The sequence below is a fragment of the Benincasa hispida genome, chromosome 9 (genome assembly GCF_009727055.1).
Source record: "Benincasa hispida cultivar B227 chromosome 9, ASM972705v1, whole genome shotgun sequence".
NCBI lineage: Eukaryota > Viridiplantae > Streptophyta > Magnoliopsida > Cucurbitales > Cucurbitaceae > Benincasa > Benincasa hispida.
In genome coordinates this window covers 7,675,351-7,699,859 of record NC_052357.1, presented here as the reverse complement: position 1 = coordinate 7,699,859, position 24,509 = coordinate 7,675,351, and the positions used below count along the sequence as shown (strand labels likewise).

Sequence of the window (24,509 nt, the reverse complement as noted above, 5' to 3'; positions counted from 1 at the left end):
CCTCCAAACACTGAGATGATATAGGATGTGGGATATACCATCTCATGTTGGGCCCCGAAACAGCTCTTTAGATTAACAAAAACAAATACAATAATCTAAATGTCTACTAGATGCAAATTTTTTATTCTCAAGAAAACGAAACTTCTGAAGTTTAGTCAACCATTAGACACAAACATCAATTTGGCATATTAATACAAACCCGCCATTTTAAATTTCTTGATTTTTCACAAACTTGGTAATCTAGATATCCACGAAAAAAAAAAAAAATATATTCCCTACCCTACCCCTAAAGTTTAGTAAAAAATTAGACACCTACATCAACTTGACTTGTCAATACAACCCACCCTTTTAAGTTTCTTAGCTATTTGTTTTTCCTCTCTCTCTCTCTCTCTCTCTCTCTCTCTCTCTCTCTCTCTCTCTCTCTCTCCCTCCTCTAAAAATGACCAATCAAAATCAGATTTTTAGTTATAAATAGATAGCTGAAAAACTCAATACTTAAACAAATTCTTTTCCAATCCAATGGCTTCCTTCTCTCTATGTTTCATCTCTTTCCTCTGTTTCTTGTTTGGCCATGGAGTTCTTCAGCTTCAAGCTTCTCACCATGTTTACAGAGCTCAATTATCTAACTCTCTTCCCCATCATTATCAGCAACCTTATAGAACTTCCTACCATTTTCAACCTCCCAAGAATTGGATCAATGGTTTTTATTTTTCATTTTCTTGTTCTTCATCTCTTTTTTTTCTTCTGGGTTTTTTTCTCCCACTAAAAGTTTGCAACTTTTTTCTTTGACATGTGATTTGGAAATGGAATTCACTTCAAATTCACAGATCCAAATGGTTAGTTCCACCTCTTTTCTTTCTTTTTTTTCCTTTTCCCCTGCATTTATTTAATTTTTCACCATAAATATCAAAACAATTTTTCTTATTCAAATTTCTAACACCAAAATTGTAATATTTCAGGTCCAATGATATACAAAGGAATTTATCATTTGTTTTACCAATACAACCCAAAAGGAGCCGTGTGGGGCAACATTGTGTGGGCCCACTCCACATCAACGGACTTGATCAACTGGGAACCTCACGATCACGCTATCTACCCATCTCAGCCGTCCGATATTAACGGCTGCTGGTCGGGATCCGCCACCATCCTCCCCGGCGACAAACCGGCGATTTTGTACACAGGAATTAATCCGAAAAACCAACAAGTTCAAAACTTGGCTGTTCCTAAGAATCTCTCCGACCCATATCTAAGAGAATGGGTGAAATCCCCAAAAAACCCTCTCATGGCCCCCACCCCACAAAACCACATCAACTCCAGCTCCTTCCGGGACCCCACCACCGCCTGGCTCGGCCCCGACGGCGAATGGCGAGTCATCATCGGGAGCAAAATTAATGCCCGTGGACTCGCCATCATGTACCAAAGCAAAGATTTCGTTAAGTGGGATCAGGTCGTGTTAAGCTACCAAACTCAAAAAACTCTCCAACTCTCCTTTCATTTATAATTTTCGGACTTTTCTTGGGTTAAGTTTGAGTAAAGTGAACTTTCTCGGTTGCACCTATTTGTTCTTAAAATAAATATATTTTTAAATTTTTTTCTATTGTCATTGATGAGATAGGTTGCAAATAAAAGAGATAGATGATGAAATAATCGAATTTTTTAATACCCTTTTAGTCGATGATATATATAGGTTGACCATCCGCTTCATTATGCGGACGGAACAGGAATGTGGGAGTGTCCGGATTTCTTCCCGGTGGCGAAGACCGGTCGGAAAGGGGTTGACACGAGCGTGAGCGGAGGGCACGTGAAGCACGTGCTAAAGGTGAGCTTGGATGATACAAAGCATGACCACTATACAGTTGGAAACTATGATTTGGAGAAAGATATTTATGTTCCAAACAAAGGATCAATTGAAGGTTACATGGGATTGAGATATGATTATGGGAAATATTATGCTTCAAAAACTTTCTATGACGGGCAAAAGAAAAGGAGAGTTTTGTGGGGTTGGGTGAACGAATCATCAAGTGTTGAAGATGATATCAAGAAAGGATGGTCTGGCATCCAGGTAATATTAAAGTCAAAGTCAATGATTTAATCCCATTTTAAATATTTTTTAAAAAACTATATATTGAAAACAAAAGGAGATCTGCCGACATGAAAAGTGATGGATTTAAATTCTATTTTGTTTTTATTTGTCCTTTAATAATAATAATAATAATTTTTTTAAAAAAAATTACTTTAGTTTTTCAAGGGAAAAAAATTACTTTAGTTTTTCAAGGGTTTTATTTTTTAGGATAAATCGATTAAGTTCAATTATACTAAAAAAAAATGTCAAGATTGAAAGTAAATTAAATGATATTATTATTATATATTGTATGGTCACATATGGATTTGATGAAAGCAATTATGTATTTTTTATTTATTTATATTGTGCAGGCAATTCCAAGGACTATTTGGTTGGATGCTTCTGGGAAGCAACTAATTCAATGGCCAATTGAGGAAATACAAAAGCTTAGAAAGGACAAAGTTAAATTGACAAACAAAGTATTGAAGAAAGGATCATTGATTGAAGTAAAAGGTGTAACAGCAGCACAGGTGAACAAAATTTGTTCCATAAAACATTCTTAAAAACACAACGAAATAGACAATCATGTCATTATTTAATGTTTGTTTGATTTTGTTTTTGTTTTTGGTAATATTATAGGCAGATGTTGAGGTTTCATTTAAAGTAAAAAACTTTAAGAAAGCTCAAATATTGAAACCTGAATGGAAAGACCCACAATTGCTTTGTAGCCAAAAGGGAGCAACTACAAAAGGTGGAGTTGGTTCATTTGGGCTTCTAGTTTTGGCTTCAAAAGACTTGAAAGAGTACACTTCCATCTCCTTTACGATATTCAAAAGACAAGGCAAATACATCGTACTTATGTGTAGTGACCAAAGCAGGTATGAAAATTTATTGAAGAAATTGAAACAACATTGCACTAACGAGTCATGACAGTCAGATTGAATAATTTATTACTTTGAATAGGTCTTCGTTGAATCCAAACAATGACAAGACAACATATGGAGCATTCTTAAATGTGGACCCAGTTAGTGAAGATCTTTCACTAAGAAGTTTGGTGAGATTCCCTTTTTTTTTCTCTGTTATTTATTTGGATATATTAAGGTTGTTTTCTTTTGTTCTCCACTGACTTTTGATAATATATAATCAACAATGCTTCGAGATTTGAAACTGAATTTATGGAACCAATTGTTTCAAAAACACTTAACTAAGGGGTTTGGCTTTAGGAAAAAAAAGTTTTAAAAAAGCACTTACTCATGAATTTTAAAGGCATACTTTTGGTTAGTTGGTGAGTCTAAAGATAAACGAGATCTCCACAAGCATAACCTATAACGTGCGAGGCTCAATATTCATAATTTTTATTCTTCACTTCACGTGAATTATTTGAAGTCAATATAATTTAATTCATACATGTAGGTATCGGATCTAGGAATGAAGTTATTTTCGAAAGTTGTGTGAAAAAAAACGAGTAGTAGTTGGACAACAAAAGAAAAGAAATTTAGTTCAATTTATTAATGTTATATTTGTCAGCTTTTGTGTTACCAATAAAAAGCAGGGTCCTTTTTTAAAAAAAATTCTATTTTAATAACAACGGACTAAATACAACATGCAAATCATAACGATAAAATTGTTGTGTTTGAGAACTAGGAAGCCCCAAATATAATTAAACTCAAATTTGAGAGATTAAAAGTGTATTTTTCTGCATTGACCATATTCGTCTAACGAAATTTACGTGAAAACTTGTGAAATTTTTACAGATTGATCACTCGGTTGTTGAGAGCTTTGGATCTAAGGGGAAGGCTTGCATTACAGCTAGAGTTTATCCAACATTAGCCATTGGAGACAATGTTGGTCTCTATGTTTTCAACAATGGAACAGAAAGTGTCACCATCACAAAACTCGGTGCTTGGAGCTTGAAGAAAGCTCAAATCAATTAAATACAAGACTAGTTTCATAAGCCATTGTTTACTTTTTTTCTGCATTTTGATAAAGCCAATTGGCAATTGAATAAAAGAACCCTTTTACTTATAATCATTTCTGTTGAAACTGTTTTGGATTTGCCACTAATTCGTAGGTTGTGTAATCCATGTGATTACCCTGCATTCACATGTGCTTTCTCTTTTGTTTTCTTATGAAGAAAAAAAAATCAAAATGAAGTGCAACCCACATTTTCTCTCACCAAAAAAAAAAAAAAACAAACATTATTAATCAAAGGGAATGATTCTCAAAAATGAATCACGTAAACATGAACATCATGCCACACACGATAAGTGATTGGGTAAATAAACAAGTAGGAATGAATCTCTATAACATTCTTCTCCTCTCATATAGAAAGGGTTGAAGACAATTACGAAGTAAACTACATCTTCTATGTTTAGCCTCACTTCAAATGTTATGTGTTTTCGTTATTTGAGAATTTCACATCACAAATAGAGTAGTAGAGATTCAAACCTATAATATCTCAGGAAACGATCCGTTCATCGTTCCATTTTATCAATCAAATCATTTCTTCATATCCCAGGAATGAAAAACAACAATAATAGAGGAATGAAAAATTGTCTACAATATTTATATTACACTGAAAAAATCTCAAACTGCACAGCAACTAAGATGGATAATAACACTTGTGCCTGTGTTCAAAATCAATCATCACTTTCTTCACGATTGAAACCATCTAGGAGAAGTTTGCTCAACATCAATATGGATGATATCTCTCAGGCATTGAACCACCATTTCCTTCATATCCTTTTCCATATCCATTATATCCATATCCAGCTGCGGGGACGCCGTAGCCATTCATCCCAAATCTACCATTCATATACATCGAACCACCATAACCAAAACCGTAGCTGTATGCACTGTAGAAATTGGCATAGTTTCCACCGTACCCACCATACGGAGCATATACATCGTAACGACTAAAATCTGTGCCCATTTTACCATCATATAAACCTCCACATCTATACATGTCATATCCTGAAGACATATGTGCATTGTTACTATTGACATCATAAGCAACTCTTTTTGGTACAGCCTTCTTGATTTCCACCTGCATTTAATCATATATTGACATACAGAAGTTGTGTAAACAATCTCTTAAAGTTTTTTTCATGTAAGCAAAAAAAATATAGAATTTTATGCTTCAATCCATTTCCCATTTACCTGCTTGCCTCCAAGCTCATGTATTTTATCTCCAGCAAAAATATTTTCAACTGAATCTTCGTTCTCAAAAGTGATAAATCCAAATCCTCTAGACCGCTTCGTTTTATAATCTATCATGATTTGGTGTTCTATAATTCTACCAAAAGAAGAGAAGTAGTCCTTAAACTCCTCTGCAATGTTCATGAGACATCCAAACAGAGCATCTTTCAATTAATATTAATTCTGAAAACAAGATTCAATCAGAAAAGACCATATATATTGACTTCTACAATAATACCTTCAGTTAAACCAGGTGGTATTCCTCCAACAAAAATCTTTTTTGTTCTTGATACCGATTTATCATTCATATCAGTTCTAGGAACTGTCCTCTTCACTTCCACCTAATAGTCATATAAAAATATTCCATTGACCAATATCCATCACCCAGATTACAAGTTTAGAATTACAAAAAATAAAAAACATTTATGTTACCGCTCGGCCATCTATAACATGGTCTATCTTCAGAACCATGTCAGCAACGGCAGGATCACAGAATGTTACGAAACCGAACCCCCGTGGCCTTCCAGTGTGTTTGTCCAACATTATCACTGAATCTGCTATCTTCCCATACTTGCTAAAGTAGCCATTAAAGGTCTCTGAATATCAAATAATAATAAATAAATAATTGTCAAGACATGTATGACAGGATGATGACAGTCAGAATTCAGAAAGAATAACGTGGAAACAATAACATATTAGCACAATGGCAATGTGACAAAAGAAAGAACAAATTTTCTTTTCCTAAGGATGCCAGAGAGATGGGGGCTATTAAACCCAAGAAGAGTTCTTTAGTGTTAACTAGTCTTTTTATTACAACAAATGTGAGGCATGAGAATTGAACCTCCAACATCGAGAAGAAAAGTATATATCAATTATTGCTAAGTTATGCTGACATTAACTAGTCTTATACAACAAAGGAAATTTACAGCATTATTAAATGAGCATAAATCCAATGATTTATACAATAAAAGAAACATAGATTCGTAGGAATTTTCAAATGACAACTATTTAGGCTCCGAGCAAAATAATGTGGAATTAAAAGATGAAAGAGAGCTCTATAGTGGGAACTGAAAACAATACACTGATATATATAAAGAAAAGCTAGACTAGTAACAAGAATCATGACCAAATTATATTCACCAATAACTTGTACAATTAGACATATCATCTCAAAAGATCAAGCAATTACTATAGAAAGATACGTGAGTTGATTTATGCCAAATTATGAAGGACACTAAACCAACATTGGAGGATTTTTTTTCTTTTTCATGGTAGTTCTGGTTTAATGAAAGTGCCCATCTTATCAAACAAAAATAATAATGTACCAAAGAATCCATCTGTCATCATATGACTGCAATACAAAAAAGATTAATTAATGATTAAACGAATAAAAAGAACCCCTTTTTCTAAGGTATCCCCACACCCCCATTAATCAATAACTTACTAAATTTACATTTACCTTCAGTGGTCTCCCAAGCAACGCCTCCAACAAAAAGTTTGCTACCAAATAAGAAAAGGCGAAGTTTTAAGCTCCAAGAGTGATCGATTCAGCAACTAATTTACAAAATCAATAACGGCTATATCCAGAAAAATGACAAAAGAACCATAAAAAAGAAACTAACCCACTGGAAGAAGAATCATAATGATTCGTCGAATGTTTAATTCCATTGCTTGTACTATCAACATTCCCTTGTTCCAACTCACTCCCCATATCAAATTGGTGCTGTTGATCGTACATTTGGAGGAAATTTTCGCCATTGTAAGCGTTGAAGTCGGGATTGTAATGCCTTTCTTCCGCCATCGAAGCTGAAAATTCTTCTGTTAATTTATGAAAACTATGATCTACTGTTTTTTGAAGATTTTTTTTTCCTCTGCTGAGTAAAACCCTAACAGAGGAAGGGCTTAAGAAAATCGCGCTGAAACCGAGCTATCGTTTTCAGTTTTGAATTGATATGATTCCGAGATTCGTTAATTTTCATAGTGAAGAAACGGTGTCGTATCATTCTAAAAATTCAAAAAGTTGGGCCGCCGGCCCATCGCGTACTTCTTGTTTTTAATGGGCTTATTAGAATACATGGCCCAGATTCAATACGGAAACACAGATCTGGCCCATGGTGTAATTTTGGTGGCTTCTTTATTGTTGGGCCACTATTGAATAAAAGATCAACCGTTAGTGGGCAATGGTGATTCACTCTTGTGTCAATGTCAAATTCAGGCATATGGCACGAGATAAATAGCAAATTTTAAAGTTTCATTTGGAGAAATAGTAAAAAAATTTTAAAATCATAAAAATAGAAAAACGGTTTTTTAAAATAATAACTCAATAGTTAATAATTACATTGTATGTAAAAATGTTAATAACTCAGTTTTCAACAATTACTTACCGATCAAATTGAAGGCAAATAAGAAATTAAAAAAAGTCAGATCACCTACTCTATAAGATTTGTTAAAATTCTTATTAAAATTCAGTTTTGTCATTTTTTCAATTGAAACTTAAAATTTTACTATATACTCCTAATTTTGCTATATACTCCAATTCCCCTTTAAGAGTTGCACTATAAAAAAGAATATATACGGTTTTTCTGCTAATATATGAACAATGGAATTGACTTGTAAACTTATTAGAATAAATGGTATGTGACAATTCGGTGCATTATTTTATAAATGGATATGTCCTTTCGAGAGTATCTTGAACAAGAGACATGACTATTCGAATGGTCACAAATAGTCTATAAATATGTCTTCACAATTGTTTCATAAGCATTTCTCTCATAAAACTTTTTTTCCTTTATAAATTTGTACACAATTCGTTGGATCTTATGGATGAGGTATTGTTTCCATAAGAAACGTAATTTGTTCTATCATAACAAATTATTCATGAAACTCAAGTACTAGGGTGAGTAAAATTGTTTTAAGGAAACAACGTTCTGTGTTATATAAGATTTTGTATTTTTTGTTGTTTGATGATATTGTTCATATAACAATCTTAAGACAAATTTTAGATTTTTGTCCTCGTTTGCATTGATATTTTTCCTTCTGGTTCATGTGTTTTTCTTGGTTGCCTTCATGTCTTTTAACTAATTTTTGTTAATGAGATCTCATTTATAGGGTGATTGGCTCACCATGAGTTAAAGTTGAGTTGGTATAATATAAGAGCTCATTGTTTTGCCCACCAACTTTAAATGTTGGTGAGTTGAGTTGGTGTATTTTACCAACTCACCCCAACTCACTCAAACTCTCCCTTATTTCCATGTTTTCAATAGCTCCACCCATCGGCCACTGTCACAATCATAGAACTCCAAGCTCCGACAATCACCTTCGATGAAAACTCCGGCGACCAACTCCAAGCTCCGACAACCACCTCCGATGATAACTCTGGCGACTAACTTCGGGCTCCGACAACCACCTCCGATGATAGCTCCGCGACCAACTCCGAGCTCTAACAACCTTTGCACGACCGACTCTAACAACCAATTCTCGCTCCGACAACCACCTCCGGTGACCCCAACTCCGACGACCACCTTCGCGCTATCAACTCTAACAACCAATTGGCCCTAATAACAAACTCCGACGACCACCTTGTAGGCCCCGACTACAAACTCCGATGAAAATTACCTTTGAGCAAGCAACTCCAACGGCCAACTCGAGGCTTCGACAACTACCTTCGACGAAAAACTTCGACAACTAACTCTAATACAACCTTCATGTGAGTAACTTCAAACTCTAACTACAATCTCCAACAAAAATCATATTCGATGATCAACTTCGATGACCACTTTCGCCCGACCAACTCCGGGAATCGAAAGCCACCTCCGATGGCAAACTTCGAGTACCAACTCCAATACACATGTGACCAACTTCAGGCTCCGACAATCCCCTCTAACTACAAACTTCAGCAAAAATCATATTCGATAATCAACTTCGACAACCACTTCTGACTAGATGACTGTTAAAGTATGTTGTAAGGTTGTTGATTATATATAAAAAAAATATTATTTTATCTATATTTAGTGCAATATTTATACGTAATAAATTCGCATATCAAACAAATGTTGAATATTTAGACGAAAAGTATGTATGTAATTGAAAAGTATGTAACATATAACAAAAAAAATCGTAAAATAAAAAAAAAAATCTAGAATATTTTCTAGCCATAATTAGTGAAAATAAAGAAAATGAAAGTGAAACTGTTGAAGAAATATGGTAATATTTCATTGGTTGTTACGATGATGAGGGAGATTTAATTAAAAAAATTCATGACAATCAAAATATAGAGCAAGAATAGGAAGAAGAAGAAAAAAAAAAGAAGAAGAAAATGATAATGAAATTCATTGAGAAAAATTAGCCAAAATCAAAAGTTTTAATTTCGATTTAGGTTCTCATTAATTGTTGTTTATAGCAAAAAAAGAAAGAAAGAAAAGTTTTTAAAATTAAAAGAAAAAATTGTAATACATATTTTATTCCAACAAAAATGGATAAAATTATTGAATAAAAAATTTTAAAACAAAAATAGTAATCATAAAAGTATATTATCTCAAACACAAACATATGAATATGAATTTCAAATTATGAACTTCATACTTTAGACATCCTGTCTCAACTTATTACCTCAAATATAGAATTTCATTTGGAATATTATATCAATAATTCATTCTGTTTTTACTCAATTTTTTTGTTATTATATTTACTTATATATATTATAAAACACTCTTTTATTCCGTTTTGTATGTATATGCAGAGACCAAATATTCTTTTCTTTTTCATTTTTTTTTTATCTTTTTGTAAAATTCTTTTTGAGTCAAAATATATATTGATTTAGTTTTATAAATTGATTGTGTCCGAGATCATTTTGCACTGGAATTGAAATTGACGCTCAAATTGATTTTGAATATATAGATTTTGCAGGCTTTGGTATATTGTGTTTATATATTCTGGTTTAAGGAAAAAAAATCTAATAATTGTTGATTTCTAAAACAAATATTTTGTTCTATGTAGTATGTATATAATGGTTTTAGAATAAATCTATTATTTTCATTGGCCCATTTCCAGTATGTAAAATGAATAAGATGTTGAGATTTTGCTCAAATTTTTTATTCATTTATATATATATATATATATATATTCCTCCTTTTTGTGACTTTGTTTCTCACAATTGGCATAAACAAGCGGATTATTTTATTGACTCTGTTTTACTCAAAATTGAATTCTATGTAGATTTGATTAATAATTTTTTTAGTAATTAATTTTTTTATTATTATTTTTTTTTTGGAAAATATGCAAATAATCTTAATTCTATTTTCGTTGTTGGGATTGTCCATGCGGAGAAACCTGAAATTTTTGGTAGTGTTGGTTTCAAATGTTGGTAACAAAAGATTGTTGTTTTATCTCACCACTCTAAATTTGGCAAATTTTCTCAAAGAGGAGGCTCCTGTTTTGTTTGAGGGAGAATTTGACAAAAAAAACACGTTGAATACCTATGTAAGAATTATATTTGGAATGGATTGGAACAACACACTTTACAATGTGTAAGTGTTGATTCAACAAAGAATCTTTGGAATTCACTAGAGAAAAAGTATGAAATAGAAGTTGCTGGTTCGAAGAAATTCATAGTTGGCAAGTTCTTTTATTATAAAATGGTGCATTCAGAAATGATGATAAGTCAAGTTCAAGAACTCTAAGTAATTCTCATGATTTACATGATGAGGATATGCTTTTGAGCGAATCATTTCAGGTCACAGCAATAATTGAAAAATTGTCACCCTCATGGAGAGAATTTTTCAAAAACTATCTTCAAACATAATCTTAAGGAGATAAAACTTGAAAAAATTTTGGTTCGTCTTGAATTGAAGAGAACGAATAAAATTGCAGAAAAATGTTCTCTAGACAGTGTTATAAACCCCAAGGCAATTATTATTGAGAATAGACCACAAAGCAACAAGAAAACTTTATGTGGAAGTTCAAATCAAAGGCAACAATACACAAGAAAGTTCAATGGCAAGTGCTTTAATTTCAATAAAATGGGACATTGATCGAAGGATTGTCGTAAGCCAAGAAACTTTCAGAAGAGAAATATCCAAACCCATATAATCGAAATGGAAAATTTTTCAGATGGAGTTATAGACATTGATTTATCTGCCTAAAGTGTACAAATGTCTAGCCTTTGATTTAGTAATCATAGTGAACTTAATGAGCCTTATGTTTGTATGATAATGTAATACTCAAGCTCTCTATCTTTAGTAAAGTGAATATTGTTTAGTTTGCTTACTTGATTGATTCTCCTAAAGTTTGACATTGAGTGATAAGGATTTGATTCTTAATTTGAAGATGGTAATTATGATTTTCAATTTTCATGTCCAAAAGTGGTAAAAGAAAGGTCTTTAATATAACATAATAATACCATTATAAGTGGTTGCTAAGAATCAAATAAAAATCTATTGCAATGATACCACAAAGTCTATGTGATTAGATTATGAAAATGGTGTATTTGAGAATATTGGTCATTCCTAACTTGATAATCCAAGTTTAGAACATTAGAAAGCTATTTCACGAGAAATTGGATAATGTTGAGATAAAATGATATTCCTAAAGTGTGAATATAACCTATATCCCTTTTGTGATAATAATAAGTCTCGACATAATACAATCAGACAACTACTTTCTAGTGAATTAACACAATTGACTTTGTAAGGTCAAAAGATAATATTGCGGATCCATTTACAAAATGCCTAACTAGAGAGTTGGTTGAAAGTTCAGCAACAAGAATGGGATTACAATCTATAATTTTTTAAAAAGTTAACTAGAGGGGCAACCCAACCTAGTTAATTGGAAATCTCAAGATCTAGGTTCAAACCGACTTCTAGAAAAACTTAATGAGTTCTACGTTAAGGATCATGAGACAATGTACGTGTGCTTTTAGGGTAAGCATTATGCTTTTAATGATTTCTATAACTGGTTGAGTATTTATTTGTGAAAAGAGCATAGACGATGTTCTTAACAGGAATCACCTATGTGAGTGAGAAGGGGCCGCTTCTATGAGAATTTTAAGCCAAATTCTCTAAAACACTCATGAGACCAAGTAGTGTTCAAGGCCAAAATGAACACAGTTATGCGAACAAACTTTGTTATAATGAGAAACTATGCGACTTAAATTGTCTTAATTTACTTTAAAACGGTTGAAAGTTCAAGGCATCAAGTCCACTGATTAACCAGGTAAATTCGATTGATGTTCACTAAGGAAGGTTGAAAGTTTTTACATCCTGATGCAGATTCTTCATTGGAAAATACCGAACGTTTTTTTTTAATCTTCAATTGTCAACTTGTCATTTACGGGAGGATTATTTGAATAAATGGTATGTGACCGTTCATGTAGAGTTGCATTTTTTTCATGAATGAATATGTCTTTTCGAAAATAACCAACTTAAAGAAGAGGCACGGCTATTCGAATGGTCGTGAATAGTCTGGATAGCCCTCGAGCAAATGGTAACCCTATAACTAAATTAACCATTGATACTGTTATTGTTTTTTTAGTACAATGATAGGGTAGCGGGGATTTGGACTTCTGACCTCAAGGGATGCAGTGGGTACCAATTATTGATGAGTTATGTTTATTTTGACCAATTAATTTGTGTCTTAAGAAGGTCTGGTATCATGTAATCTATTGATACATGATTAAATTGGGCGTCAACTGTCAACGGTAGAAATAGAAATTTCATTTACAAATTTACCCTTCTTAGAAATAAAATATTTATTAGCTCTAAACATAACAAAAATGCCACATGCATCTATTTTGAAGAAACATAGCCTCAAAATGTAGAACTCTTATGTCATATCATTCTTCTAAATACCTCCCCCAACTTTATTATAGTAACACTATATCATTTTGACTATTTACTCGAACATGATCAATTTTTATGTCTCTACATAAAATTAGTTTATTGGATTTAGTCTTGCAATTTACAAATTCAATAACAATTTTATTGAAGAAATATTGAATAACATCTTTATTGATAATAGAAAAATTTTAACTCTACAAACTATAAGTTTTAGGACATACACAACTCAACAAACTCCCACTTAGACTAAAACTCTAGATATATACAATGTTGAGTTCAATGAGAACAAATAAAAAGAATAAATACAATAAACTAGAACATCAGATACCTCCTCCTAGAAATATTTGTTTAAATACACATCATTATTCTCTTCAGACAATTACAAACATCGATATATCAAAAATGCATATAAAAAATAAATTAGAATGAACACTTACAAAAATGTAAGTCCTATATCTTGTATTTAGAGTAACCATATTACATACATCTTCCTCTTTCTCATCACAATGTATACTATAATAAATATCAAAAACACCACCCCCCACAAAACACACAAAAAAGAACAACAAGCTGTTGAACTGAAAAAGAAAAAGAAAAAAAAAAAAAAGAGAAGTTCAAATCTCAAACACTCTTCGCAAGCCACCGCACAGGTGGCTTGTCTCAGCATCTCACCCAATCTCGCCGCCCAAACGGCACTTCTTGATACATATCACGACACAACCTCCCTGAACTCTCGGAACATGTACTGTTACTCGTCTCTCGATTTTCAACTAACGTCGTCCTCCCACTGCCTGTGGTCGATAAATTCTTGCTACCTCCGCAAGTTCTCTGCTTTGCTTTGATCGATGCTGTGGGATACATATAACTTGGCTTGCTTCCGATCTCCTCTTCACCTGTCGTCGCCGCCGGTGCTGAGGATGATGATGACGTGGAGGCAGAGTATTCATCATATACGGACTCAGAGGAAGATGGAGTGCGAGAAATTTGATTGGATGATGAGGGTTGTTGAACTGAGATTCTTGTTGTGACATTGTTCTTTCTAGTTCTGACACTATCTGGAAAGTAGCCTACATCTTCACTTCTCCGGGAAAACGGCGTCGTTTCTGGCGGGATAGTGTCCAAAGAACCAGTTTCCCATGATTTGGCCGCCATCCATCGGTCTAACCAACCCCAATCCTGTTGCTTATAATTCTTGTCAAACTTCCTGTGTTGGAGCATTTGTTTGCTTGGGCCACGGTTTGGACTAGCACATGATTTTGATCTCTGAAATGGGAAGTTTAAGATCATCACCATTAATCAAACACATTCAAACAAGCATTAAACTTACAAACACATTCAGTTAAAATATGTGTCTAGACTCTGGTTGTTTGAGTTTGAGTTTTATCCAATGTACTCTCTTTCATTTTAACAACTTTGAACTATATGTGACTGAGGGTGAAATTTGAGCATAGAGATTAATAAAATGAATAAATGAACTGGATTGAACTGAGCTAGCTAAACTTTGATTAGCCAAGTTTGGATGGAGCCTGACAGACAAAATGCACATCTAGAAAGGTTAACAACTAGAGTCAAAATTTCTGTCAGTATCTAAAGAAAGAAGATTTTGACAGAAAAATCAAATTTACATATAAAAAATTAAAGGATAGATGATTTGATCTATGTCCACATCAAAACAGCAACGCCACTGATAGAGACTTTTTCTTTTCTCTCAATGGCAATTTCTTAGTATTTGTTTACTCACAACTCACAAAGTATATTTCATCTAAAGCTTTAACATACGCCAAATTAACACCGACTACCTTAGAGAACTAAATTAAGCTATCTTAAAGAATAAACGACTAAAATGTATATTTAACCAACTCTTCTTACCTGCTGTAAGATGGAATAAGCAAGAGCTCTTTCCCTCTTAGCAGCTCCCTCTCTTCTCATCTGATGCTTGTTTTTCACTTCTTCCACAGTTCCCGGACTGTCACACCATCCCTTCTGCAAAACAAAAACATTATAATGCTTTAGATCCTTGAAGTTCATAACAGATGCAGGAGCCCTCTATTAGTTTCAGAAATTTGCCTCAGCCTGCTTGATTGGATCAGCTTCTTCTTGGTCGACATCTGCAGTAACTGATCTTGCTCTAACTCTGGCTTGAACTCGGAGTAGTGCCTGCATACACCTCAGTGTCACGGCCGCTTGCTTCCTCACTTGCCGACCCCGGAATATGGCCTGAAGTCTCACCACTGCCTTCAATGCCCTCAGTGCCCTTCTTGCCTGCAAAACACAAACCAATGATTGTCAATTGTCATCAAAACACTTGGTATGTGGAAAAAAAAGAGTGTACATCACAGAAAGATGACATAGTAGTTTTAGTCAGATCAGATCGCATCATAATCAGCTCCGCTAAATCACTACTAAATCCAAAAACTGCAGGGTCCGGGAGTAGTAAATATGAAACAGCTGGTGGGTGAAAAATGGCTGCTCCAAAAGAGAGTCACAGAATAGTTCTATTCAAGTCGTATCACATTCAGCTCTCAAACGCAGATCTTCTTTAGAGGGAAAATCAATGCATACTCGTTAACTCAGACGGAGGGTGTCATTTTTCACCTTAGTTTGTGAACAAAGAAATACTAAATTAATCCTTCAAAACTCTCAAACCCATGTGAGCATTTCTTTTCCAACAATTTCTCTGATTACCTACTGGAAAGCAAAAATTGCTACACTTTTTGACGAAAATTAAGATTATAGGGTAAACCCTATACCCACTGGTCACAATGAAGAAAAGAATAAAAGAAAACAAACTGCACACCAGATATGAAGAATTTCTGAAAGTGCAGATTTCCATATCCTCATTTTTACAGATTTAGAGAAGTAGGTAAAAGTTACAGGAAAACGAAAGAGAATTAAAAAGGGGCAAAAGTTCTTCATACCAAGAAGCCCCGAAAAGTCGTCTGGATTCGAACGGCAGCCCAATGTTGCCTCACCACCACGAAATCCTTCAATGGAGCTCGAGCAACTGCAGCCACAGCGTTAGCCAAAAGCTTCGAATCGTGCGATTCTGTCGATTCAACAAATTCCTTCTTTGTAATTTTACCCGAAGATCCATACCCATCAGATACGCTCCTCCATAACCTCCATTTCTTCTTGTTCCGATCCCCAACTTTCTCCTACAGAAACATCCAAAAAAAGAAAAGAAAAAAAACGTCATTAGCCATCGAAATGAAAATTAGGGCACAGAGTTTTCAAATAAACAAAGCATACGCAAGGCTTACTTGTTCTGTAACTGGATGAGGCTTTCTGTGACTGATGAGAGATTTCAGCCAACTTCTCGAAGAACCCATTATAACCGACCGATTTAGATTCGACTTGTGAAGAGCAGAAGCGACTACAAATTTGCAAATTTCTAGGGTTTTAGCACTGTGTGAATGGAAGGAAGAAATTGGAAGAAGAAACTGGCTAATGGCATTGGATGAAGAGCCGTTGGTGTGGGTGTAATAAATGGAAGGGGGATCTCAACTCCTATTGAAGAGCCGTTTGAATTTTGAAATTCGAAAAGCCCAAAGTGAAAAAGAGAAAAAGGGAAAACGAAAGGCTGCAATGCATTGTAACGGCTACTGAGATTTAAATATCCAATTCGATTTTAAATGTCTTGCGGCGCTTAATTTGCTTCAACTAATCGAAAGTCTAAACGACGTCGGATGCATTTAATTGTGCAAAATTAGAGCTAGGTTCCAGTGAAATTCTCATAGTTGTCCCCGACGTTTTTTTATTATTATTGTTAAATTACAAATTTAGTCTTAATTTTTAGGGGCGTTTGGGATGCATGATAGGTTATTATAATATGTGGATTATAATAAACTATGTGTTTCTATATTCTATATTTAGGTGGTAGATTACTAGAGTCAGTTTATAATAGTCTTTGTTTGGGACGTAGAGCAAATTTGAAGGTAGATTATTTTAGATTGTATGTAACTTTTTCTTCACCATCTTTTATAATACTAATAATTATGCATATGAAATATCATATTTTGAAAATATAACTAAAATGATATGTTCCACCAATTTATACAAAATTAATTTGATTTTAATTTATGTTAAAAGCTAACCACCATTTTTTTTTTTTTTTTGTTATTTTGGGAGGTACCTTGGTTAACATGGTAAAAAAAAGAAAAAAAAAAGTACATTACTTTCTAATGCAATTCTTTCATATATAAAACTCTATTTTTTTTTTAGGTACAAAAAATACCAAATCTACTACAAACTTAAATGTATAATTGAAACAAAGTAATCATTGTTCATTATCGAAAAGTAGTCCAAAACAAGTGTTGATTAAAAGGTCTCTTGAATGAGGAGGTTGCAATAGTCCTTGCCGAAGACGTATGCCAGATCATCATAGTATGGGAACAACTTATGTATGATGGTCATGAAACATTTTTTAGTTAATTGGTTGATCCCAAAAGCATCATACTATTTTGTGTTGTGAAACTTAAGTTGACCATAAATATATATAAGGACCATGGTGGGAAATTTTGGATCTCCCAATGTGTACAAAAACAAAATGGTTGAGGCAATGAAACCAAACAGGTTGACAATTAAGTCTATTATTGCTCTAAGTTCCAAAAGTAAACCAAAATTAAATAATATAATTTTTAGGACTTTTAAATAATATTAATTAGTACCATGGTACTAATATACTTTTAATTCACAATTTGTATCTATCAATGATAGCTCAACAAAATATTTAGATTATTTTGATGTAGTCTCTTATAATATATAAGAGACATTGTTGGTTCATATTTGTTTCCGATGTTTAGAAACATCTTATTATCAATGGTTGATGCTATTATAGATTTGTTGACATAGAAGACAATGCATGATACATGTTTACAAATAAATTATATAAATAAATCGAAATGGATAAAATAAATTAACTAGGTCAAAGCAAATTCTAAAACAAATAAACAAGACTACTTTTATTTATTTATATATGAAATGCTACATTCGAAACTAAAAATAAGAAAGAAAAGAAATTACTTTCCTCATTATTTTCATCAAAGCAAATCAATCAAAGCCTAGCTAATAGAAAGAATCCTTACTTTCTACTCCTAAAGAAGGTTAAATGTCGAAATCTAGTGACACCTAGTACTTTATGGGATAGGATGGATTCATTGCCAATCCGCATACACCTTCCGGTTGTTGTGCTCCTCGTTGCATCTTCATATAACCTTCCAATCCCCAGTTAGTTCCCCACGAGTTCTTTATGATCCAATAATCTGTTCCGTCTTCCTCTGTTCCGTATCCAACTACCACCACTGTGTGATCAATTCTATCTCCACAATAGTCATTTTCAGTAAACATTCCCTGCAAATTACAAATTCACTTTTAACAATGCTTGAACATTAAAACTGTTCTACACAAATAAGTTACAATCAATCATAGTTACAATCAATCAAACAAAACTACTTGCCTCTGAGTAATATCGAAAACGTCGTCCACTGGCGGCTATGGATACTGCTACCGGTTGGTGTGCTACAGCTTTCTTCAAAGCATTCTCATTATTTGGAGGTACATTCTCATATCCATCAATTGTCACTCTCTTATTACCCTGTTAAATCAAACATAATGATGAATTTAATAGCATAGACATACATAATGATGAATTTAATTGCATAGACATAGAATTTTTTTTTCTAATTATGTAAAGCAAACTCACTTTTTGTGCGAGGCAATATCTGTTTTCGGCATAATAGGGATAATTTTCCTCAATTGTGATCCCATTGTTTTCCATCATGAATTCAAAAGCTGAGTCATAAAATCCTCCACCGCAACCTCCGTCTTTATAATCACAATCGACCACCTCTTGCTCTGAGAGAGATACTAGCTTGTTGGTTTTGATTTGGTTAATTCCTTCAACCACAGCCACCGCTGCAAATGCCCAACAACTTCCTACAAGGATATTTTAAAATTTATTATGTACGAGGTTGAATAATTAGGAATTTTACAAAGCCATAATTCAAAATTAATTATTACCACAACGGCCTTGGTTTTTTATGTCAGTGACGGCTCCTTTTTTCCTCCAATCGATTGAAGATGGAAGATCCTCAACGTGCTCATACATGAACCCACCAACACGACCACCAAGAGCTTCTATTTTCTTGGCATGTAAGTTTTTGTAGTAGGTAATATTGGAGCTAACATGTGTATTAATAAACTCATCATCGGACATATCAGCGAACTGATTTAACTTCAACTTTAATGATTTGTTCATCTGGTTCACTTTGAACACATACTTTGCATTTTCTTTGAACACCTTGAAACGATTGTGCATCTCCCTTCCATTCCTTAAGATTCTATGGTGGCTACTCCATCTCTTATATAGATGCCATAGACTTTCTTCGGATTCTAACTCTTTCCCTTCGAATTTAAAGCTCTCACATAATCCAAAAGTTAGAACAATCAAAACAAGAGGAACAATGAGAAATTTCATAATGGCTATTGTGATATGAGATTTGAGTAATAGGATCGATAAAGAAGATTTTGGTTTTTGGTTTGAGTTGATTTGCTAGGTTTAGGCCATTTATATAGACATGTTATATGATCACTTTCTCCTTAAAATCGGTGTGGTTATAGATTTTTTTTTCTTGATTTTAGGATATTGGTTAAGATTTAACTCATTAATTTTAATTTTATTTTTATTTTTAATGGTTAGGTTGTTGAGATTTTTATGTGTTAATAAATTGGTTGATTTATATGTAGACTCACTCATATTTTAGAATTTTCTTTTACATATTGAAATGGGTAGTTTTACTTGTTTATAAAAAATAATATAAATTTTTAAGAATCAATTAATTATATGAATATATATAATTGATTTAAATAATTGTAGTTTTTTATAATTTTATTTTATATAATATAGTCATGATAAAGATAATAATTAATTTTGATCTGTAATTTTGCTTTTAAATCGAATGAACTTAATAAAGAATGGTTATAGGATTTATTTAAAATTATTCATTGCTATTATTATCACTTTATCATTATTTTGTATGTTGAGATTTTATTATTTAACTCAGGGATGGACTTTGGCCTCTCTTCCATTTTTTTAGAAAAAAAATATTTTTTTATATTTCTTAAGTTTTATGGTTAAAAAATTAGTTAAATTCTTTTACTGATATTTGAATAAGTGGTCTTACTTTTTCAAAATTTAAAATGAAATTTCTTAAAAGTATCAACAAATATATACATTTAAAAATAATTTCCAATAAAACTTTTCGAAAATTTATAAAATAATTGATTCTCCAGAAATTGTTATAATTTTATAATTGTGTGGATAAATACTTTAGTGACTAATTTGATGTTTATCAATTTAGTTATAAGTATCACTCATCGTAATTAATAAAATTAATAATATTTTTGGAAACCTTTAAAAATATTTTATTATCTATGTATAACAGATATTTTAATTTTCTTTTTGACAATTACAAAAGAAAGTAAATAAAAGTGTTTGTGTAAAAGTAAACAAGACCTTGTCAACTCTAACATTTCTTTTAAGTACCATAAATATAGGATAGGATGATTTAAACATGTAAATTTATAAGTCATTTAAAACAAAGTTGTCCTTTTTTTTTTAATAATAGAGGACAATTATGAGTGAATTGTTTGTTGTGTTAAATCTATAATTTTATAGATCTTTATAAATAAAATAAGCTCATAATGGTGATAGAATATATGGTGATGCTATTTTAACGACACTTCACTACTTAATTTAATTGTTTTTTTAGGCATCTAAATTCAAATTCAATTTAGATTTTTTTTTTATTTTCGGAAACCTGATACCTAAATATTAAAAATTTCATCTTTTTTATATAAAGAGAAATTGAGCTTATTTATTAAAAAAATCCCTTTTTTTTATATAAACTTAAATATTATATATCAATTTTTATGAGCTTTAAATAAAATGGATTTGAAATTTTGGTAAAATATTATAATAGATAAATTATAATTTTTTTAGAATAAGGTAAATTATAATTTTTAAAACAATGATGGTTATTTTAGTTTCTAAATTATATTAAATATTAATAACATTGTTAATTCTAATGTTTTGAGTAATTGGGATGGATAAATAAGTTTTTAGAGAGTTCACTTATAATGCATGTTTAGGCAACTTATATTATATAAAAATGGTTTTGTCATATGTATATATCGGAAACTTATGATCTCCTTTTATAATAATTATTTTTTTTTTATTCCAGCATAATAGTTAAGATTTACTTCATTCATAGTATGTTTAATTATATTTTTTAATTTGCTAGATTCTTTTGTGTGTTAACTAATTGGTTGAATTTTTTTTATACCCAATTGGTTGAATTTAATAGGTTAATGTTTTAAGATTTTCTTTTTAGAGATTTAGAATTTAAATGAGTAGTTTTGCTGGTTTAAAAAATATATTTTTTGAAAAACATTTGTAATCGAGTTTTTTTAAATTTTTTAACAAATAATTAATTTAAATAATTGTAATTGTTGCAGTATTAGTCAAGATAAACATAAAATAGTTTTGTTAAATATATATCTATACTATTTAAAAAAAAAGGAGCATTGATTTTCCTTTTTGCCATTTTTAGTTTAGGATCATATTTACATGTTACTTAATTAAAAGATCATCAAAGTGACAGAGAAGATAGTGATTGTTTTTATGCTTTTGTAATTTTTTTTTTTTACATTTTAAATTTTGTAAATGCATACCAATGAGTTTAAGGGTTTAAAAAATTTTCTACTATTTTTTACATATTTTTGTTATTTCTTTTCTCTTTTCGAATTTTTTTGTGAGTACACACCAACTCATCTTTATATAATTTTGAAACAATTTATAAAATCAAAATAAAATTTAAAATCAATAAGAAGAATATTGCAAATCTACAAAATAATAAGAATAAGAATACGAATACGAATAACAATAAGTTTTAAGAGTTTATGTATGCATAAAAAATAAATAATAATAATAGTTTGGTTTAAATTAAAATTTTTAAAAGTTTAAATTAAGATCGTAATTAAATCATTATTTGAACGAAATTTTTTTATACAAAAATAGAAAAATAGAATACTTTCATTTAAATTAAAGTTTAAAATCAAGAGAATAATCAAATCATCAAATTCAAAATAAATAAAATATAGAAAAATATCATTGTTTAATTTGAAGTTTAAAATCAGGACGGTAATCAAATCATTCAAAAGATTATCATTTTTTCTAATATTTACGTGTAGCTCATAATTTTTTTAAAATAAATTAAAGTTATATTATTAAACTTATAATTAAATTCTCTTTTTAAACTTTATCTAACATGTAGAATGCATATAGTATCAACTTAGTAAATATAAATGGTACTCAATCATCTTTTACATTTAATAATGATTCGGTTAGAAAAAAATTCTTTAAATTTTCTTGAGTCTAGCATCATGGTTAAGATTTATTTCCTTCATTTTAAGTTTAAGATTTTTTTTTTTTTTTTTTTTAAAAAAAATGGTTTAACTTTTGAGAGTTTTATGTGTTAATCAATTGGTAGAAATTTAATATATTCATGTTTTCAGATTTTCTTTTTGATATTTAAATGAATAGCTTTACTTGTTTATAAAAAGATATATTTTAAAAATAATTACTGATCAAGTTTTTTATTTAAAAAAATTAACAAATAATTAATTTAAATAATTGTAATTGTTATAATTTTATTTTATATAGTATCGTCATAATAAACAAGTTAATAACATATTATGGTGTTTCTAAATTGTATGATCATATTAAAGATTAGATAGTTATAAAATTCTCCAATTTCATGTTTTCTTAGGTTATTATCACTTTATTTTTATTTTTTTTTGTTTATGCTGATATTTTCCTATGTTAATTCAATATCAACTTATTCTAATCTATTTTTCCTTTTTTAAATAATTTTCAAAATATATTTCTTAATTTTTGTTTTTAAAAGTAAGTTAGATTTTTAAAAAAACCATTACTCTTTATAAATTCAATATAAATTTTCTTTATAGTTATGGATATATTTTAATGATTAATTTTGATATTGATTAGATGTGGTTATAAGTATCACCATCAATAAATTTTATGATGTATAATATAATTGATAAAAGTTTAAGTTTTTATAAGCCATGAAAATATTTTATTCTAAACACACGTCAAATTATTAAATGTTTGTCACATTTGAACCTTTCCTTCACACATTTACATTTTTTACTAATCTCATGTTAATAATATATGTCGAAGACTCGAAATAACGTATCCAAAGGAAAAATAAAAAAACTTGTATTAACCTTGAAAAACTAATTTTGACACCACACCAATTTGATTAATCATTAATTGTTCAAACTGATCTTATAGGCCTTACAACTACAACTTTTTATATTAAGCCTATTAAAGGGATTTTAGTTTTTATAATTACCAAAGAAAGTAACTAATTTGGAGTACATGATCTAACATTTTATAAGTATAATAAATGTAGGAAGGTGAATAAACTTGTGACTGAGGAATCAGCTAATGTTAGTGGGCTAACCTAGTCTTTTAATGTGTTGCATCTTTGGCCAATAACATAGCGCAGTTTTTTTTTTTTTTTTTTTTTTTTTAATAATTATTATAAATTCTAGTTTACTAGTTAGGATTTAATTCATTAATTTTATTTTTTTTTGTTAGTGTTAACCAATTGGTTGAACTATAATACTTCACTAATTAAGCTATTTATGTAAACTAATTCACTAATTAAGCTATTTATGTAAATGTTCACTTGTGTCAATTGATCACTTTCTCTTGAATTATAGGTTTTTTTTTTCTTGATCTATTTATATAAAATTGATCACTTTCTCTCGAAATATAGATTTTTTTTTCTTGATCTATTTATATAAAATTGATCACTTTATCCCGAGTTATAGATTTTTTTCTTGATCCTAGGATACTCGTAACTCATTAACTTAATTTTTTTTTAATAGGTTGTTGAGATTTTAACCCATTATTGAAATATAGGTGAACTCATATTTTAGGATTTTTCTTTTAGATATTTAAATGGATAGCTACTTCTTTATAAAGATTATTATGGATTTTCTTAAAATTAATAATACAGTTATATTTTTAAGAAATAATTACTAATCAAGTTTCTTAAAACAAATATTTAATTTAAATAATTGTATCATTATAGTTTTATTTTATATAATATAGTCATGATAATCATGTTAAAATTATTTTTATATCGAAGTGCTCCCAATTTGTATGATCTTAGTAATAAGATGGTTATAAGATTTCTTTGAGGTCCTATTTGAAGGATCTCATATCTAAGAGTTCCATGAGCACGTTCGGATCGCTCCGATCTCACAGTGACCAAAATGCAAATATATAAATTCAACACATACAATTATGCAAACAAATCTAATTATCG

The 24,509-nt window shown here is 30.9% G+C and overlaps 3 protein-coding genes across 3 annotated transcripts in view; 1 reads left to right on the top strand and 2 right to left on the bottom strand.

Moving 5' to 3' along the window:
* Positions 1-411: 411 nt before the first annotated feature.
* On the top strand, positions 412-4,109 carry LOC120085945 (beta-fructofuranosidase, insoluble isoenzyme CWINV1-like). Its single transcript, XM_039042275.1, has 8 exons — positions 412-700; positions 828-836; positions 960-1,447; positions 1,688-2,062; positions 2,434-2,592; positions 2,702-2,940; positions 3,026-3,116; positions 3,817-4,109. Exons 1-8 carry the CDS (start codon positions 520-522, stop codon positions 3,994-3,996), a joined length of 1,722 nt encoding a protein of 573 aa, XP_038898203.1. The 5' UTR covers positions 412-519; the 3' UTR covers positions 3,997-4,109.
* A 409-nt stretch (positions 4,110-4,518) lies between these two features.
* LOC120085946 (protein gar2-like) lies at positions 4,519-16,564 on the bottom strand. Its single transcript, XM_039042276.1, has 11 exons — positions 16,353-16,564; positions 16,011-16,247; positions 15,160-15,354; positions 14,962-15,075; positions 13,881-14,355; positions 6,883-7,066; positions 6,720-6,760; positions 5,693-5,856; positions 5,499-5,601; positions 5,222-5,391; positions 4,519-5,108 (listed from the first exon to the last, which is right to left on the bottom strand). Exons 1-11 carry the CDS (start codon positions 16,419-16,421, stop codon positions 4,755-4,757), a joined length of 2,106 nt encoding a protein of 701 aa, XP_038898204.1. The 5' UTR covers positions 16,422-16,564; the 3' UTR covers positions 4,519-4,754.
* A 1,655-nt stretch (positions 16,565-18,219) lies between these two features.
* LOC120084502 (vignain-like) overlaps positions 18,220-24,509 on the bottom strand; it is a 28,080-nt gene continuing 21,790 nt past the window's right edge. Inside the window, exons 2-5 of the mRNA XM_039040298.1 lie at positions 19,111-19,572; positions 18,794-19,026; positions 18,548-18,685; positions 18,220-18,441 (exon numbers count right to left, since the gene is read on the bottom strand). Coding sequence (XP_038896226.1) covers positions 18,220-18,441; positions 18,548-18,685; positions 18,794-19,026; positions 19,111-19,572 — 1,055 coding nt within the window. The remainder of the gene's footprint in view (positions 18,442-18,547; positions 18,686-18,793; positions 19,027-19,110; positions 19,573-24,509) is intronic.